At 42.7% G+C, this 20,037-nt stretch overlaps 1 protein-coding gene across 4 annotated transcripts in view; it reads right to left on the reverse strand.

Moving 5' to 3' along the window:
- Nucleotides 1–238: 238 nt before the first annotated feature.
- Nucleotides 239–20,037, reverse strand: part of ZNF516 (zinc finger protein 516) — a 114,250-nt gene continuing 94,451 nt past the window's right edge. For 2 of the 4 annotated variants that reach the window (XM_055704630.1, XM_055704631.1), the window contains exons 4-5: nucleotides 19,601–19,705; nucleotides 11,067–12,053 (exon numbers count right to left, since the gene is read on the reverse strand). In XM_055704630.1, the coding sequence (XP_055560605.1) occupies nucleotides 11,752–12,053; nucleotides 19,601–19,705 (407 nt within the window). In that variant the 3' untranslated portion in view covers nucleotides 11,067–11,751. Of the gene's footprint in view, nucleotides 329–11,066; nucleotides 12,054–18,618; nucleotides 18,687–19,600; nucleotides 19,706–20,037 lie in introns of those variants that run through there. The other 2 variants (XM_055704632.1, XM_055704633.1) reach the window with 2 other exon arrangements.

The following is a 20,037-nucleotide window of genomic DNA, read 5'->3' on the forward strand; positions in this document are numbered from 1 at the left end:
ATAGTACCATTTCCCCACAATTATTCATTTTTAAGGACATTGTTTTTGAAACAAAAAGAGAATGAAACTATATGGCATACGCTCCCAGTCTCAGATTGGGTGTGGAAGAAAATAATGGCCACACACTGCTATACAATTAGGTCTGTCTTGGAAAGGAATTATACTGATGTTTTTCTAAGCAATGCCAGGTGGTTTATTCACCAAATAATGAGACACTAAATGGATCTAAAGATTCTTGGCAACTGGTAAATGCTTACCTTGGACTCCCTATTCCTCTCTTCAAGAAACGGTTTGCTTTTCCCAAGAGTTTTCTTAAGCGGCTCCTCAGCTGTGATTAAAAGCAAATAACAGTGGACTGAAGGTTGGTTAACTTATACTTATTTAATGATACAGCTCAGGGAACTGTGAGTGCACATCAGATGTCTCTCACTGATTTAGTAAACAGCTTCAGCCATCAGAAGACTGTGTTTTCAAAGTCCATAATTCTCTTTTAAAAAAAACCAAACACAAATATCCTACTTAAGAAAATAATTAAATTTTGGCTACATTATTAGCAACAGCACAAAACCCATGCAATCCTTCCTCCCTGCGCTGCCGGAGGCGGGCAGACAGCCTCAGCAGCAGAGCACACCTGGGCGCAGGAGGTGGCTGTGTGGGTGCCCGCGGGCAGCAGCACAGCGAGGGCTGGCGGTGCCCATAGCCCAGCACGGAAGACCAGGGAAGCCAGGCTCCAACCTGCCTCCAAAGCTGAACAAGAAAAGGAAAGGCCGTATCTCCATGGGCTTACAGCAGCCTCCCCGCTCCATGTCAACTGTGAAGCGAATCTGCTCCATGTGGGTAAGAAGAAGGACTCTGAGTGGACCCAGCTCCAACGTCTGCCCAAGCGCCACTCATGGTGGGGCAGCCAAGGGCATTGTGGAAACTCTCAGGGTCACCCCATCCCCCCGGGCCCAGAGGATCACCAGCTGAACTATCCCTTTGATCACTGGGAAACACGATGTTTCAACAGCAGCTCTTGTCCCCCTGTATGTCCCCCCACCCTGTGCAGCTCCATCATTGAGAACTGGAAAGCAACCCTCTAGATCCAAAGAAAACCAACCTGGCAACGGTGCACCTCCCGTATATATACAAAGCAACATAACCCATAAACCCGGGGCTGATGAAGTCAGGCTTAAGTGCAGGTTTCTCCGTTTCCCCCACTGCTGCAGACAAGCACCCTGCAATGGCAGGGGTGGACAAGGCCTCGTGGGCTGGGGCAGATCCCAGGGTTGGGAGAAGCACCAGCATGCAGCAGGCAACAGCAGCTGGATGTCACTCAGGGGAAAGGCTTTGCAGAAATGCGCCGTTTTGTAACTACCAGCAGATAGCAAATTGATTAGCCGACAGATTTTTGCTTCCCTTTCTCTTTGTCAATTTAGGGAGCAAAGCACATTATTAAAAAAATTAATGATGTGAAAAAAAAAAATCCTGTGAATAATTCTTCACTTACGGCTTCTCCTCCAAATATTTGGTATTTAGAATTAGTATTGCTTTGGCCATCTCTGTCCACAGATCGCACCCATTTCAAGAGATGACTGTTCACAGCCAGCAATTCAGAATTTCATTTATGTGATTACAAATCAGTATCTATGTAAAATCCTACATCTCAAGTACATCTACTTAAAAGTAATTTCCTAGAATATTTCAAAAAACTCTAAACATACTGAACATTGCAAGGCTTCCCAAGAAGAACTAATTACAATGCCCAAATTAATATTTGAAGAAAATCTTGAAGCAATGGCTCTGTTCTCATTTAAATATGTGACTACTGCCTTTATAATGTGCAAAGCATTATAACCATTTATATATGTTCCAAGTGATATATTACCAAGTTGAACCTAGTTTCCCCTTCTTTTGTTCTGGGTTCATAACCTTGCTGTATTATCTTCCATAACTACAGCCTGCTAATGCATAATTCAAGCCTCTCCTATTGACAAAAGGCGACAGAAAGAAAGAATATTTCAATGCCACTTTCCCACGTAGATAGTATTGCTTTCACTTCAACTGGTATCATTTCCATACTAAAGCCAAATCATTTAAAGTATATTAAGTATCATTTTCACTGCTTCTTTGCAATTGATTTACTGGGACAACTACACCTGTTTACCTCCATCTTCTGAGACTGCTTTATTGCAAGTTTTTTGTTGGGGTTTTTTTGGTGGTTTTTTTTTTTAATAAGATGGGGGATTTTTTGCCAAAACAAGTAACTTCAGTTAAAAACATTATGAGCTCACGTATGACATCAGCTTCACACTAATCTCTTCATTTAGCTAAAGCCTGGCTTTAGGACGGGTGTCAGTTTCCCCAGATGTGGGTAGGGAGCAGGACCGTTTTGCAATCGTCCTGCAGTCCCTGTTCTAACCCCTTCCCTTCATAAAATAACTATGTAAATAGGCCTATATCAAATTTCCGTGCAGTGCATCATAGACTGGAAAACAAATGTGTCCTTACAATCAGCCATGCATCTATGCAAAAATCCCCTTGAAGTTAATGCTGTTGCTTCAAATACATGCAGGTGGGGAGAAGATAGTTTGCCCTTTTTAAACGTTGGCAAAGGATGGAGAACTCCAAAGGCTTTCAGTCTCTTCCCAGAAACAGCTTGCATCCTTCCAACAGTACAGAAGTGATATGGACTCACAGATAGACAAGAATAATTAAAAACCACCATTAAAGGCTCTATAGAAACAGCAAAGTATCAAACTTTCCACATTTACCTGGGCCAGTTAAGATTGTCAAGTTCTTGTGCCTCCACAGACCCCCACTCAGCCCAACATCCTCCTGTTAGAGCATCTTTTGGAAGGATACAAAGGACACAACTTACAAGTGCCTGTAGGGCAGTGAGCAGCTACTCTTCCTTTGTACCAGCCCAGTGGAGAGATTGTCACCGCACCCCTCAGGCACTGCTGTGGCCCAGCACACCGCACTATGCGGAGCTGTGCGGGCTGAGGCTCCTCCATAGCTTCCCACACACCTATGCGTTTAACTGGGCTGTGGAATCCTGCTCTCTCACATCTAACTTGCCCTGGTAGGCGGCCTAGGCTCAGCCCGAAGCCAGACTGCCTACACATCCTACCTGCCCTTGTGGCAAGCAATGTCCACCACCTAGCCAGCACCGCTTGTTTCGTATCTTGGTTGCAGTAAGAGCAGAAGTTCAGGGCAGATTGACTAAAACCCAAGAGTGCCTGGGCCCATCCCCGTGGCAGGTAATGACTTTAGAGCACTGTGTGTGTCCCCTGTGCATTGCACCTCACTTCTCAAAGCAGCAATTCGTTTGCCAGGCGGCATAAAGGCATTCAACCAGTTAAATGAGGTGAGCAGAGAGTGAATTTGCCCTCAAGCCCAGCTCAGAGTCACTTCTGCATGGCAACCCACGTGCAGCTTCTGCATTGCAAAATACCTCTTACCATAACACACCGAGCACCGACAGACACCTACCTAAGAGGCCCTTTATATAATAAAGGAAACTGTAATCTTACAAAAAAAATCTTCCAAAAGCAGTATGAAAAAATATCAGAGGCCCTACAAGCCACCTGTACACCCTGGAGCCACATTTACCAAACCAGCCATAACATGGCCGAGTCAACACCCAGCCAGGTTTACAGACTTGGTGCTTCTTCCCCTGCCACCTCAGTGCTCACCTGTTTCTTGCAAGTTTAAATTCCTGAAGCGCTTTACTCTGGCTACAGTCAAAATCATTTCTCTAACCCCAAGAGCTTGTTTTTTTCTTTTCTAAAAACTCCCAAAGACTCGTTTTCTGCAAAATACTCAGAAAATACAACTTGAGAAACAAAATTAAGGTGGGTTTAATGGCGCCTCCAGCTGTGCCCCATTTTAAAGTCACTGTTAATTTAACAGAACCAATGCAAAGGAGAACATACTCAGTTACCCAATAATTTAAAGTCATGCTCTGAAAAATAGCATTTAGGACAGCAACACTTCTGCCGCTTGGACTATTCCCCCTTCTACTTGCCTCACCTTACAAGACAAGTAATTTCTCCTATCATGTGCTGTCAGAGGAGACAAAATGAAAATAACTTAAGTAACTTTGCAGGGAATTCCTTAGACATTTCTAACCCTGAAAGTGCTAAAACTTCCAGGGGCAGTGCAGGAAATGGAGCAGCCCATAAACAGTGTGTCAGCCTCGCCAGCAGAGAGTGAAAAGCCTATGTCATTTCTGACACTCGCTCACTACCTGTCCTTCCCCTACCCTCAACACTAACTGGCAAATTGCTTTGTCAAACATCACATACAACACTGGGCAAAGAACTAGGTCTATAAAATCACCCATCAGGCCATCTTCAGCAATAACAAATGGTGAATCCACTGGAATTTCATTTGGGTCTGCTTGATTTAACCCTAGTGCTGCACTCAGCCTAGCCCAGGAAGCTCCCACAGGCTCCCTGCAGGCCACTTCTGCCCATCGATGACCCCTGGCCAGTGTCGGGGAGCCCTTACTTGCCCCGGGCGAAGGCAAGAGCTGCAGTGAGCCTTTCCAGAAGTCACTGCCCAGAGCTTCAGTTGCTCATCACGCGCAGGGTCCCCCAGTGAGGCCTGGAACACTTCCCCAGGTAAAGAAGCTTGGGGCCGCTCCTGGGCTGCTCCCATTGTATGCTTGGCACAAAACACAGAAAACCAAAATGTAGCTGTGGCAAAGCAGAGACACCCTCCTCAATGGCAGGGCTCCAGCTAGTCCCGATCCCTTTCAGGGCTCTGTCTTGTGGATGCAGCTCATGGGACATGAGCGAGCTGAGCTTCCCTCTGCTTGCTGGCTGTGAGCTGGGAAAGCAAGCGGGTCAGGGAAGGGAGCCCAAGGAAGACCCATGCCCACGTGTCTCTGCTGGAGAAGCAGCAAGTGCACGGTCCCCAGCACCAGCGCAGGGCCAGTGGCAGCAGGCTGCCTTGTGCCCTCAAGGCAGGGATGGTGAGCAACAACAGACCGAGCACCTGAGCAAATTTCCACGTCATTCCACCTTCTAGTTAGAAATTGCCACAAATCTGCCACTGCAAAAAGCCCCTAGAGCAGGGGTCCTCAAACTATGGCCCCCCAGGGTCCTCAATCCGGCCCCTGGTATTTACAGAACCCCCCCCTCCCCCAACCCCCCCGGCCGGGGTTGAGGGGGGAAACCCAGCAGCCGCAGATGACTGCCTGCCACTGCATCCACGCACCGGCCCCCTGTTTAAAAAGTTTGAGGACCCCTGACCTAGAGCCTGCCAGTAGATCTATTATTCCTGCAGGTACAAAATGCACTTAATACTGCGTCTGCACTAGGCTTCCTCCAGACTGTCTCTCTAACAATGCAGTCCAGGGATGCTCTGTACTCTGTCAGTGAAAAAAAAGTGGGAAAAAGCAATCATTCCCATGTCCACAGCAAGCTTCTGTGCATTTCTGGGAGCATGGCCACACAACAACTGATTTGCCATCTGACAGGAGAGGCAACGAAGAAACCCCAGCAAGAGGGGACGGGATTCTTGGCAAACACCTGATGTGGACTTCTTACTGGCAGAAACTCTTCCCACCACTGCTCTGCAGATGTCACCTACTCCATGATGCAAGCATCCACCTGCATCTGTGTTCTCTAAGGATGGAGAGGAACACATGAAGAAGAAAAGTTTGAGAAAGCAGTAGACAGCAGACTGGTTACCGTTTAAGTCCACGGTCCTCCATGGGTGAGCTGATCTCACTGACGTCCCACCACTGGCTCCCATCTGGAAGAACAGACCCAGACCCAGCGTCCCTGCACCACCAGCATGACTCATGAAAGCTTGTGGTAAAAGCCAGAAATGGTTCAGTTCTCAATCTACCATCAAGGGCGGTCCCTAGCAGAAGCAGGTTTATCAGAGCACTGCTCCAGTGCTCTGTGGCAAGCCGTAGGTTTCAGAAACCACTAGTGGCTCGTTAATTGTCTCAAGCAAGGCACAACACTGCCCTTTCCCAGAAAAGTAAGTTGCATTCTGGAAGTAAGATCAACTGGAGGGCCAGCGTCCCTTTTATTTTATGTCATACCAGAATAAGAAATATTTAGAAAATAAATAGTCATTTTTCTCTGCCTTGACAAATCTTCTAAGATTCCTGTGGTACTTCGGTTGATGATGATGAAGTATGACATGCAAAGATTTTCACTTACAGAACAGGAACATGGGTACCTCACATTTTCTAAACTCTTGACAAGTAACTCACCTTTGTAGATAACACTGATGACACAGGAACAAACAAATCCAGCCATCTGCACTGATCTTACATGAACCCCAACTTAGATTTGAGATACAAAGGATTTCACAAAGGAGACAGCCAAGTGTCTGAAGCCATTTTAATACCGGACATTTTTTCTTAACAGCTTTGAGCATCCCCAGCTCTTTTATCCAATATACTATGAGGCATCTTAAAATATTCTGTATTAGAGAACGCTATCTGAATGTACCCTCTAGCATCCTCAAAGGATTGCTCCAGTTCAGCATCTGCTTAAAACACTGCGCCTTCTTGCCTGCCTTGTGGTTTTTCCCTTTTTCCCTCCTGCTTGGGGCTGATCAGTCTGCTTGTTTCTTGAAAAGAGCAGTATGTTTTTCAAAATGCCCTGGGTATTGGAGAGACCCTTCAGTCCAGCCTCAGCTGGACTCACAATTATAGTCCTATCTCTGGTTCATCCATCAGTCAAGAGAGTAAAGATCCAAAAGGGCATTCCTGTATTTTCTGTCAGAACATCATTCAGGCTCATACCACAAAAGGACATTTTTGCAGCAAAAGATGATCCACTGAGTTTAAATTCTGTGCTTATTTACTGATGTTTCCAATCCATCTCCCCAGACACTGCCTCCGTATTCCTCCCCTCCCCTTCATCCAAATGGAAGCCCTTTGCAATGGGCACAGACCTCTTTTGGTTAGGTTTCAGAGTTTCTGCTCCATCTCCACATCCTTCTGATCTCTCACAATGTTGACTTTGCACATTTTGGCAATGCTTCCACTCTGGCAAGTCTCCTCTAAACTTCTCGCTCCGGTCCTGGCTTCGCCTTGGTCCTGGCCTCAGCTGTGGCCTTTCTCAGACACTGCCTTCTGTCTCCTTACTTGAATTTCAGAGGGTCAAAACAGCCTCTTACTGATCTTTCACGTGCTTTCTCCATCTCCTTTTCTTATGGCCCTATGGGCAACATCCACTTCAGTATTCAAACCTATACAGCTGGGTCATGTTAATGCTCTTGATCCCTCTACCCAAGGCACAATGAAACAATCGCCCGTTCTGCGCCTGCTTCCTAATCCCAACACATCATCTTTTTCTCTCTCAATAGCAAGAGTCCCTCATTTTGACTAGTAACAGGTAACCAGTTTGGAAATACTTGTTTATACCCAACACACAGGGATTTTTTTTTTCTTCCCATCTACAGATTGCCCTTCGTCCACCAGCCTCAAATTAAGGGCAATTTTTTTCTGGGGTTTAGGGTTGTTTTTTGTTCTTTTGGTCTTTCTTCCTTTCTCTCAAAGGCAGTGCTAATGAAGTTGAAGAAAAAAAGATAAATAAATTTTCAACAGCTACTGTCTACCTTGACAGCTAAGGACATCAACACATGGTTGTAGTTCCTCTCGAGAACGCTAGCACACATGCAGCCCCACAGAAAGCAGCTAATAGGGGAGTATGTCTATGCTTTCACTGATCTTCAACTGTTTTACAACCCGAGCTGCTCCACAAACGATCACTTCATAATTTATAATGAAAAACTGAAGTGGAAAGAATTTTTGTATATATTAACATACTCTATTTCATTTGAGCTACTCTCTAAATATTGGGATCAAGCAGGCTTTCCTTACCTACAAGCTCCCAGTGAATCCCCATGAGATTTGCCTCTGAACATTGGACTGCCCTGAAGTATGGGGCTGTCAAACACAGTGAAATAGAAAGGAGAGAGCACAAGGGAAAAGGACTCTATGCAATTCAGTGCTCTCCACAGAACTGCTGGCTTAAAAATACTGGCTTGCAGCAGGAGCGGGAAATTTGACTTGACATAAAATGCAACCTTTCCTACTTTTAACCCAACACATTTTACGTAGCAAGAACTTAATAAAAAAGTTACCTCCTGCTTTGTTCCAACTCTTCTTGCAACAAGATTGCTTTTTTGGGAAAGCCCCAAATATATCAATGAATTCTAGCAATCCTGTTGGAGCTGCCTGAGATACATACAGTTTAAGTAGCCCAGCATCGGAATACTGCAAGGAAGGAGAACAAAACCGAACACAGGCCTGGTCACAAACCTTTTGAGCATGAAAAAAGGAAACAGGGGGATCCACTCCCACTAGTTTTGTACACAATTTTGTACAATGGCTCAAAACGTCACGCACACTCTGATGTGCTGGGCACGACAAACATATGTATGGCCTCCACCACATGCAGTACCCCAAAGCACTAGAAGGCAGCAACACATCTACAGGGATTACCACAAAACATGCATGATGCCAACACCTGAAAATCCCTCCAGTGACAGATTTTTTATCTGACAGTTAATAGTGGAACACGTTTTTGCACCAACAAGAAGATGCCATTTCCCAAAGGATAATTTTCTTAACTAGTAGTTCTCATACAAGCAGAGTCTTCCATAGGATGGGGGCTGCAATTTGCACTAAGGCTTTTCAGTAAGGACTTTAAGTGGTTTTGAAATACAAAACTAAAAACTGTTTTGGCTTTCTAATTTGCTTTCCATTTTGCAGTATGTACTGTTTTATTCATAGCATTTCTGACAGAAGGAATTTCAAGAATTCCAACAGCACGATGGCAATGTAGTAGCTGATTAGCTCCATGGAAAAAGTTTCTCCAAGTTCGACTTTCGGTCAGTGCACACCATTCAGGATACAAAACCACTCTGGCAAGGAAGTCTTTCTTTCACTTTAGCTATAATAAAGAAGATCTTCTACACTCCAGCTATAATAAACCACACAAAAACCAGAGAGAGGGAGAGAGAAAGACAGAGAGAGATGGCAGATACACTGAGAATCTGCAGCGTAGATAATCAAACCCTTTATTGTCTAAGTTACATTAGACTTGCAACACCATAAAAACCTGTTAAGAAGAAGAAACAGTAGATTGGTAGAGGTAGTAGAAAGTCCCTGTAACAGTCATAAAAGGGCTTTACAGGAGCGTGTCATGCCAAAAAAAGTTATCACATTGCTTAAAAGAGCTGATCAAAGCCCACTGACTAAATAAATAAGGAACACAACTCATTTTAAATACTATGGCCTAACTAAAATAACAAATCAATACAATACAGTGATAAAGAAGAAAACAGAAATCATGGGATTCGCTTCTGAAACGGTCTTTAAGGTTGGCTTTCCCCCACCCACTCTTATTTCTTGTTTAATTGAAAACCTCATTTCTGTGCTATACGCAGCATATAATTATTTAAACTGATTTCCCCTACTGTTGTTCTTCATGGACCTAAATTATGATTGTAAACTTTGCTGATTAGTACCCTGGTAATGGCAGTGACAGCACTAGCTTCTCTGTCAAGAGATTCTGGAAGAAAAGTTCCAGAAAGAAGCTTTTGGCTCTAAATATTAACTCGGACTTTCTAGATCAGCTTCCCAAAAAAATACAATTAAAAAAAAAAGAAATTACAAATGTACACTACACTTTCGTGCCATTTTGGGTACATAGGCGTTTTTAATAACTAAAACACAAACAAGTAGGCTAAGCAACTAGCTTTTGTGCATTCCTGAACTGTCACCATTACTTTCACTCATGGAAAATATGACTCAGAAAAGCAACAAAACAAAAGTGAAACAAAAAAACAAAACAAAACAAACAAACCAAGAAAGCTAGTGCAAACCCAAAATAATAATCATTAAGCAACACAGCAAAATATTTCATTTTTTCTTTTTTTTCTTTTTTTTCTCCTTTTTTCTTTTTTTTTTTTTTTTTTTTGGTGTACAATGGAATGTGTCTATGCGACCTCCCTCAAAATAACTTCACAGAACAGTTAATTACAGTCACTTTTAAGTACTTGCACAGACATTCCTAACTACACCGAGACTTACAGAGATTTCTGGTATACATCTGGTGTAATAGCATAAGGAAAAAACTAGTTTAAAAAAAAATACATAAGAAAGTTAATTTGCATTGTTGCAAGTGTTGCAAAGTAACAAAACCTGTCAAGTATTTAAAACAAGTAACAAGTAGTATCCAGAACCAATTACTGACTAGATTTTTAAAAAAAGCAACCCCCCCACCCACCAAAACTGTTAGAACAGAAAGATCACGCTTCAAGGTTTTTTCTGCTTTTTTTTTTAAAAACAAATCTTTGTGTCAGAAGCCCATTTCTACAAAAACAGCACTATTCCATTATTGTATTAAGTAAACTGTTGCTCTCACCTGTATTAAAGGTTAGCATCATTTCTGTACATGTAAAATTATTGCTTTTTTGAAAAATATATTTAGCATGCTAGGTTTTTTTTTTTAATCCATTTCCTGCCTTTACAAAATGTTACAATTTAAAAAAAAAAAAAAAACAAACTAGTAAAGCTTTTGCAAAAATTTTCACAGAACATTTTCTTTCAAGGCAGCAGTAACTTTTGATAATGCATAAAATTATATGTGCAAAATCTGAACCTCTCAGAAATATTACCATCACACATAGTGTCACAGCAATAAGAAAAGAAAATATTTATATCTGTGGAATACATTTTTAATTGCTTGCACTGCATGGTTTAAGAACCTGTTATGTGCCACAACCCCACCTTGAAAACTTGCAGTTAAAGAGTTACTGTAGAAGAGGTATATAAAGCTTTTTTTTTTTCTTTTTTTTCCTAACACCACCAGTGATCACCAAGTACAAGACACGACACATTTATATGAACATTAACCTGCCACCACAAAAGAAGTTCCTTGTCTTTCCAAAACGTCACTGGGCTCAAGGAGGAGCAGTAGCTGGCTTGCTGAACCAAACACAGGAGCAGAGAGTACCTTACAGGCCCAGAGCTCCCTGAACTTGTTCAGTGACACTGTTTCTCTTCTAAACATACAGATCAGCGGCGTTAAGACAGCTGAGCATTTTCTTTTTTTTTCTTTTTTTTTTTTTTTTTTTGAAACGTGAAGACTTCCTTTGTGATCAGGTTGAAGAAAGTAGCCCTGTTACAAAAAAAGGTCCTGAGAGTAAAACACAGAAGCCTGATTTTTTCTTAGTGTTCGACTAGCTTTTCTTTTCCAAAGCAGAATAGAAGCTTTTCTCTGGAAGTGTTTCAATTTCCATATTCACATACTATTAATGGTGCGCAGTCAAGAGCAAGAGCACTAGAAATGCAAGTGGTCCCCAAACTGTAATGAAACAAACCATTGCAGAATGACGGTCTTTCTCTTCAGTCCCTTTAATCCTTCATCAAGCATTGCTTTCTCAGCACCGAATGCCACCTTTTTCCTGCACCCCCCATTCTTCCTCTCTCTGGTTTTGTTTTTTTCTAATTTGCTTTTCAGCATGACAGGCAGTGGCAGTTTCATTAATTAATACTTCTTCAGCTCTCAAATCCTCTGCTGTTTTTCAAATGTATCAAATAGTCATTGTGAGCATCAGGGAGGTTTTTGTTACAGTGCTTAACTTCTTCATGCTGTCCAAATCACATAAAGTTTAATTTTTCCAGTGTCTCAAACTTCTTCTTGATTAATATAGATGCCTTGTGCTGCCACAGTGCTTGCCAACTCCACTGTTTATTATAAAGGAAATAAGGAACCATGGGACTGATTAGTACGTCAATTTATATATATCTTGTGTAGCATCTTCATTTATTTTAAAATGATTAACAGCGCAGAGGCACCCCCCTCCTTGCAGAGCGCTGGTTTCAGTCTCGCGCAGCAGCTCCGGGTGAGGCGATGGCTGGCGGCGAGGCTGCTCCGCAGCTGCCGGAGCAGGGGGTGGCTGCGCGGGGGACTGCTGGTGCTGCCCGTCGGGGTGGGGGCCACTGGCGCGGGGGCTCCTCCGCTGGGGCTTTAGGTTCCCTTCCGGAGATGCATGTGGGTGACCTCCGCAACACCGTGGTCGCCCCCCTGCAAGAAGCATGACACAAGGAAAAGCTCATTCCCTCTGCTCCCATGCGCAAACCCTCCAGCAAGTCCTGCTGGCGTTCGTTACCCTTTATTAGCATGACATACATTAATTTTGGCCCACCACATCAGAAGTTTGGGGATTTTTTGTAAGCATCTCCAGCAAGAGCAAAGTGTGTCAGGCCCACATAAAGTCCCTGATGGACTAGAAGAGCAAGTAAGAGCGTCTGACGGAGCAGTGCAAAAAAGGTTGAGAACAAGGAGGGGAAGAAGAAACCCCCAAAAAGCAGAATTTTGTGGTAGCCAAAAGGGATTCCTAACTAGATCAGCATTTTAAAAAGGCTGAAGCTTGAGGTCACAGAGGCAGCTAAAAGAATAAAAACTGAATTCTTGTGCAGGTCTGCCAAATGCTAAGGCAGCTTTCCCCCCACCCCCCGCCTTGTCATCTTCCTTTTTATTTTTTTAGCCAATTTTCATGAATAATTACCACGTTGAACAAAAAAGCAGGGATATTCTAAAATCAAGTGAAATTAAAGATAACATCATTAATAAGTTGGAGCCTGCAGCTCCCAAGAAAAGCTTTAAAATGACATTTAGAACATCACTGTCAGAACAATGCAGTTTACAATCCTGATCCTAAAACAACATGGCAAGATTAATCTTACATAAATGCATTATCCTTAAGCTAAAGTCTTGATGAAGTGAAACAGACCATTTTAAATTAATGCAACATAAAATACGGCACCCATGTAAAATCCAAGCAAGTTTCAAGCTGTGCCTATGGCAGCCCTCGAAATAGCTAAAGAAAGCCCAGCTCTGGTTGACATAATGTATTAAGTGCATCTCTTTTGTTAATAGATTTAGAAAATTCCTAATTAAACCTGGCCCGAGATTCATGACATTTACCAGTCAAAGTTTGCTTTAAGTCGGAAAGATTTGCAACAAAATTAAAGAAAAAAAAAGCTGCTGTACAGACCACAGTATATTTGAAATGTAGGAAACAGTAACTGAATGAGAGATGTGATAAAACTTCCTTAGTTGGATGCTGAATTTCCTGCAGTAAACCAAGAAAGATGCTTTACATTTTTGCACGGCTGCATCATGCCTGAGAGACAGAGCCACAATTCCAGGAGGAGGCATTCATCATTAAAACGTCTCGTATCGAACCAGCTCTACATACACGGGGGAGTGCAGCAGGGTTTTGCCGAGCCAGGGCAGGAGGGAGGGAGGGGAGGGGATGGCAGGCGCCTTGGCCCGGTTTCCCTGGGTAAGAACTGAAGAAAGGGGTGTAAAGAGCAGCACTTTCGGGGGATGGATAGCCTGGGCAGTGGAGGGATGCCCTGTGAGTCTGGGCACCACCGGCCCACGGACCACGCAGCACAAGGGACCTGTAAAACAGCTAAACCATCCTCCTGCCTGGCAGGAAGGCAGAGATGGGCGGCTGGTGGTGGTGGGTGGGTGGGTGGGTGGGTGGTGGTGGTGGGTGGACCCCTCTGATCCACGGCTGTCCTCCCAGTTTCACTGGGAAACAGCACCTAAGCTCCACATGTGCCAAAGCCCAGCCAGTAGCTCACCCCCTTGTACTCACACCAGCTCAAGGGGCAGTCAGATTCTGAACCAGCTGATACGTAGCTGGATTGAATCCTTCCTAAAGCGAAACCTTTACCATTTTAAAAAGCAGGTTTTCTTCACTTTCAGCATTTTAAAGGGGAAAACCAGCAGATCTTTAAGTGAAACCTATAGCTTCCATGCCAAAAGCTGCTTTCATACCAACTTCTAGGGCTTTTCACCACTTAACAGGAAAAAAAATCAGTTTATGTGCATGTTAATATATTGCAGACAGATTACTGCGTGATGTTGAAATAAATTGCAATGACCAGTTTGGAGCACAGATACTGCTCCGGTTTGCTGGCAAGGGGAAAGTGTTGGGACAAGAACTACAGCTGCTAATCCTATCTATAATGCTCAAACTAACGGACATACAGTACATGTGCATTACTCAGATGCCAATATAGCAGCCTCTGCGGTTCCTTGATTGTTTGCATTATAATCTCCATATGTATGAACGAGATAAATTAGGTTGCCATTTATTTGTTCATTATCTATTATTTTGATTAATGGAATTCTTGTTCTCAGAATAACTATTTAAAAATAACGTTTGCAATAATGAGGACTGAACTATTAATCATGATCTTAAGAAGAAACTCTGCAAGGAACTGGGGCAAGACATTTCATACGAACAAATGTCATAATTAGGACTTCTAACAGACAGTGCTAAAATTTCAAGTAAAAAAAAAAAACAACCCCAAAAACAAAAATAAACCAACTGAACTCAGAAACCAATGGTTTAAATAAACTTCTAACCTGGTTGGTTTGTTGGGGTTTTTTGCGCTCCTCCCTTCTCTCCAAAGTTGCCCTCAGCCTTTCCCCCAAGCTCCTTTACATTATACACGCGCGCGTGTGTGTATGTATGTGTATATATATAATAGTGTTCTCTTGATGGCTCTTTTCCAATCTGTCTATCCCCCAAATTCTGACTATTCACATTTGCGCTATCTCAAGTATTGAACATTGCAAGAAATATTTTAAAATACTTACAGTGGAGAAAATTAAGGCTTATGAAAGAATTTTACCCCTGTCACGCAGGAGCTACATTGCATGCCTCTCTTTCCAGTGAATGAAGCCTAAGAACTGTGGTGTCCACAGGTCTTTCACAGAAAAGACCATCGCTGCCTTCTGGCACAGGGAAAGCTTCAGCCAGAGATACCCACGATACCAACAGTTCCATTTTTTTTCTGGACTGTAACTTTTAATTTATTTTCTGTGAGTAAAAGGGTGTTTTTCCAGAGAAGGAAAAGGTTGGAGTTTGGAGGTTTCACTTGTTTCACTTGCACAAAAGGCAGAGAACTTGGTGTCTCTGCCTCCAGCACTGAAAATATGCTTCACACACATATACTCGCAATTAGACGGAACTCCTCCTTCATTGCTGACCACCAAATCATACCTTTTGAACACCCAATTACTTGGCCCTTAAAATTTCTAGAGCATAATGTTTGACACAGCATGGAGAGAAGATAAACTATATTCCTAAAGCGGGCCAAGTTTTTATGTTTTTAAAAATGCAGCAGCAGAAGTTAAATGCAAGGCATATGTACTAGAGATCGCTACCGCTGCTGTCACCATTTTGCAAAAGCAGGCTACAGACTGACTCCTGGGCTACTGAACACACTTGGGAATTGGCCTTCCGGCTGCAATGCTGCAGCATCAGGAGGCAGTGTCCCTGCAGTGACCCTGTGCTTTAGGAAAACTTTGCTTTGAGAGCTGCAGCGGCTTGGAGATACACCCAGTTGCAGGGACCCCTCTGAAGGGGAGACAGCTTTTGTCTTGCCATGTATAAGCAACCGGAGTACACTCCCCGAATTCATACCTACTAAATCAGGTCTTTGGATGCTGCTTAGTGTATTCCAAATTAAGATACATATTCATTTTGGATAAGCAAGCTTAATTATGTATATATTGGGATATTTAGCATTTATAAGAATATTCAGAATATTCAGTAAGTTTAACATGGCAGCATTTCAAGAGACTCTACATGACTTTGCACAGATTGTATTGACTTGGGGTATGTAATGAGCATTTTTTGTCCTTTACACAAAGAAGAGTAGGAAATATTCCAAAGTTCATGGGAAATTCATTTGATGTAAAAACATCCTCCTTTTTTTAAAAAAAGCATTCAGGTAGAAGTAAGAAACCACAATAAATAATGTTATGAAGGAAATGAACATCTTATTCCCTACGATTTGTTTATATTCCATTGGTGCTGACAACAAAGCATGAAACACAGCCCAGTGCCAATATTATCAAAACTGGGGGTGTATGATCTTCTTTACACACCCCTATAGGTGGCCTATTTTTCAGTGACGCTGAAACCTGCTTCTCCTGTTGGTGGTTCACTACCCTAAAGTAGGTTTCCTATTTAGACACCTAAATATAGATTTAGCTGGCTCATTTTTGAAAAAGTCTGGATGCAGAACCTATTTTTAACATGTGGAATTAGAATTATTCTGTGAGAAAACTACTTTATAATGTAGCACTGTTGTAAGCTACTGTGCTGGGGGACTTTAAAAGCCCTATCTAACATTCGTTCATAGAGAAAGCCTTTAGAGATGATCTTCTGGTTGACTACAGAAGGCAATGGGGGAACTGTGAAATACTAATGTTAATATTTTTATTCTTTAGCAGACTACTCGGGGGAAGATATTTTACCTGTGAGGAAGAAACGTCATGTCAAATGAATCACTTAACATTTAAAAAAAAAACATCTTCCATTCTCAAGCTACTGTACATTCGCAACTATTGTTTCTTGCTCGGAGCATGTGCATGGCACTTCTGTAACTTGAACTGACTGTACACCATAAACTTTCATGAATAGATCTGTCCCCAATTAAGAAACGAAATGAAGACACGAGTGACAATGCTTAAAGTGGGAAATCATAATGTTACCAGAATGCTGCAGGCATCGTTCTCAGTGCAAGCTCGTTTCAGTGCTGCTAAAGGCCCCTACAGCTGCAGGTAGAAATGAGCACATTCCCTCTCCAACACCCAGGGACTGTGCAGGTGGAGTCTTCCGGGGGAACGCAAAGCCTCCTTGTGATGGGAACAAGCAGAACAGCAGACAACTGAATAATCCTATCCGACACAGATGCTGACAACCTGAGACAAAGGCTGATACTGAAGAGCAAATAAGACAAAAGGAAGGGAACCATCTCCTGGAGAAGTGATCACACCACAGCTTCTGTGGAAGAAATACTAACTGGCAAGGGACGAAATGATTCATGAAGCTAACCCCTACCCAGTATTCTGCTGTATTACGAGATGCTGTAACTTCATTAACTACTCTGAAGACAGACTGACATGCACTGACACTGCAAGAGCAACGTACAATTGCCATCCAAGAAGTTAGCCAATAAAATCTTGCACGGCAATAGTTCACAAAGACAAGATTATAAGAAAATTTATTGTGCAGTAATATAACTGGAATTACAAAATTAGTCCAGATGTGGACTGAGCTGCCACATCTCTTTCTGGATAGGTACAGCCATTTCAGAATTTTTTGAAAGGTACTTCCAACTTTAACCTTACATTGTCTTTTCGAGGAAAAAAGCACAGATGCCTTCAGAATCCAATCTCAACTACATGAGACTAAATCATGAGCATGAAAAGATGGAAGAGCATTTTAAAGGTGCTTAGGCTTCTTAAACCTACATTACTAAACTGATGAGAACTAAACATTAGTTGAGCTAGTTTGCAGAGCTGCAGCGTTTCACTGTAACATACTTCTACTCAGAAGTATGTCTTTGCACAGTTTTATTAGATAAGCATCATAAGGACAGCGCTTTCTTCTACTTCTCCAACCTTAGCGTAACTTTGCTGCTACTGTCCCACAAAAGCAAAGCAAACATTGCCTGCAACTACTGAAGTGTTATGCCATCTTGAAAACTTTATGAGGAGAGTTGTTGGCCACTCCTATGGTCTGACAGCAACTCAAGATACTCCTGTGGCAGCAGCTGGGTTCCCCATATAGACTTTGGGCCAGAAAGACGCAAGTGCAACAAAGAAAGTGCTAAGAGTCTCCACGAAGGGAGCTGCACATGAACTCTGTGATGTGGTGGTGCCTGGTGAGGATGTTTACTGAGCAAGTAGAAACCAACTCCTAAACTTCACAAAGGCGGGACTAACATTGGGATGCATTCTTTAAGCATGGCTGAAACCACACACCATCGTTCAGTGAAAGACAGGACAGGGAAAGTGCTGCAGTCAAAATTAAACTAAAGATGTGGATGAAAGGAAAAGTCAGTGACGCTGGAGGCAGTTTCACAATAGAAGAAAAACGCCCATGAGAAAGTGTGCCCTGAAACCCACTTGCCAAACTGGAAGATGGAGTGGGAAGGTCCGGGTTATGACACTGGTCTCCAAAGATAGAAGATACACAAAACAAACTCACTTTAATGGTTTTCTATGTAACATCTTTGTCATGTATAATTCAGAGTGCTGAGAAGTGTTTGTTAAGACAGGAAACTGTATACTAGAAACAGGAAAGCGCACCGTCACACAGTCCACAGAACTGGAGGATGAGAGCTTTTCAAAGGGCAGATACTGGGTATCAGGGTACAAATACTCTTCAGAAAAAGACAGACTAAACATTAATTGTATTGTTACAGCAGAAAACATCTTAGATGTAAAAGCAAATTATTTCTAGGAATTCCTCATGTACTACCTCACTATTACATTATCACTGCGCGTTACAGAGTTACCTATCCCTCCCAGTCCCCAGTAAGACAGTAACACGTTTATTTAAACACTAACTACCTGCCTTACAATTAACTGACTCTCTATATAAGAGACTTTGATAAAACACTTAAAAAATTTAAGAGCTAAAAATCAAGCAACACCACTATAATTTATGTGTGTTATAAAACGGTCCGTGCTTTAGTGATGAGTACTACTGTGCAACTTTTTCCCAGCTACCACATTAAAAACCAAACATCCAATTAATTGTAAAACATACTTGTTTTGGGGCGTCTGTGGAGGTGGTGTGAACTTCAGTACCTCGGAGTCCATTAGACTCAAATACCACTGTGGGAACAAGGGGGCTTGTTAACAGATGAACATTCAAGCTTCGTTAGTGTGTGTACATTATTTGAGACCATTACAGATTAACCACGTTCAAAAAAAAGACACCAGCTACTAGCCTGTGGCCGGAAAATACCAATTTACAGTAACACTTAGTGTAAGAGAGTGTGCTAATGGCAGCCCAGGGCCACTGCCCTTTTTAATTCAGACTTCAGCACTGAAGAAAGCAATCACTGACAACATTAATTATCAGTGTATGTGTAAAGGGACCCTCTTCTTGCATTACTTACCATTTGGCCTCTGTCATTTTGCATCAGACTGGCTTATGTATGCATCATTCACACTTTTCAGGAGGAACCCGCTAGTCTCACTGTCTCATGCAATGCTCAGGAGGTCTGTCGACACTGGTGGCTTTAGCTTTAGCCTCCTACAGTCTCAACCACACACCGCGCCAGGTGAAAAACGGCTGGTAGGGATTTCCCATTTTAGGGCTGACCGGTCTGTGGAAAAATCTCGTTTCCTGCAAAAATGTTCCTGTCAACAGCAACAATGAGGCAAAACAAAGCCTTATGTTGTGCTGAAAGGGGTACTTTGATTTCAATTTGTGCTGGTGGCAAAAGAATTCATTAGCATATTCATTTCTGAGTACCCTACTCTCTAATTAAAATAAAACATTTGCAAACAGACTTATCTTAAATGCATTGCAATTTTATGGAGTTCGGGCGGGGATCAGGTAAGCAATATCCGGAGAACAAGAGCAATAGTCGTAAAAATAAAAAACCTGTCTATTAGATTTAGGAACTGGAATTACTTAGGGTAACATGGTATGTGAAATGTAATTCTTGGCATTTTGTTAGCCGAATCCGAAAGCACGGAAGTGGGAAAGGGAGAAAGCAAGAGCGAGCGTGAAAAGGTACCTGTGTGGGACCTCTGGTGAGTCCTGAGGTGACTGGGTTGGGTAAAGCATTTTCCACATTCTCTGCAGACGCAGTCTCCTTGGCGTGTTTGTGTCCTGAGCATCCCTGTAGTCAGGAGGGAGGGAGGGAGGAGGGGGTGGGGGGGAGAGGAGAGAGGAAAGTTGAGAAGAAAACATTATGCCAGAAGAAAACATCATTAGTATGTCTAATGTGTCATTATGTGAGGCTACCTTCAGGCCCTGGATGACAACTGTCAGCCTTCATCTAGGCACTGGCTGACAGGCCAGGCACACACAGGACTGCAAGAATGCATAAATTACATTGAATTAAAAAATGCTCCCCATGATGTGCCCGCACCAGGACTGGCATGTCAGGTGTGCGCTTTTCAGAGCAGCTGGATCCACTTCTCAGCCATCACCCAGCTTTGTCAAGCAGTA

Source organism: Falco cherrug, chromosome 3, assembly GCF_023634085.1.
Source record: "Falco cherrug isolate bFalChe1 chromosome 3, bFalChe1.pri, whole genome shotgun sequence".
Lineage (NCBI taxonomy): Eukaryota > Metazoa > Chordata > Aves > Falconiformes > Falconidae > Falco > Falco cherrug.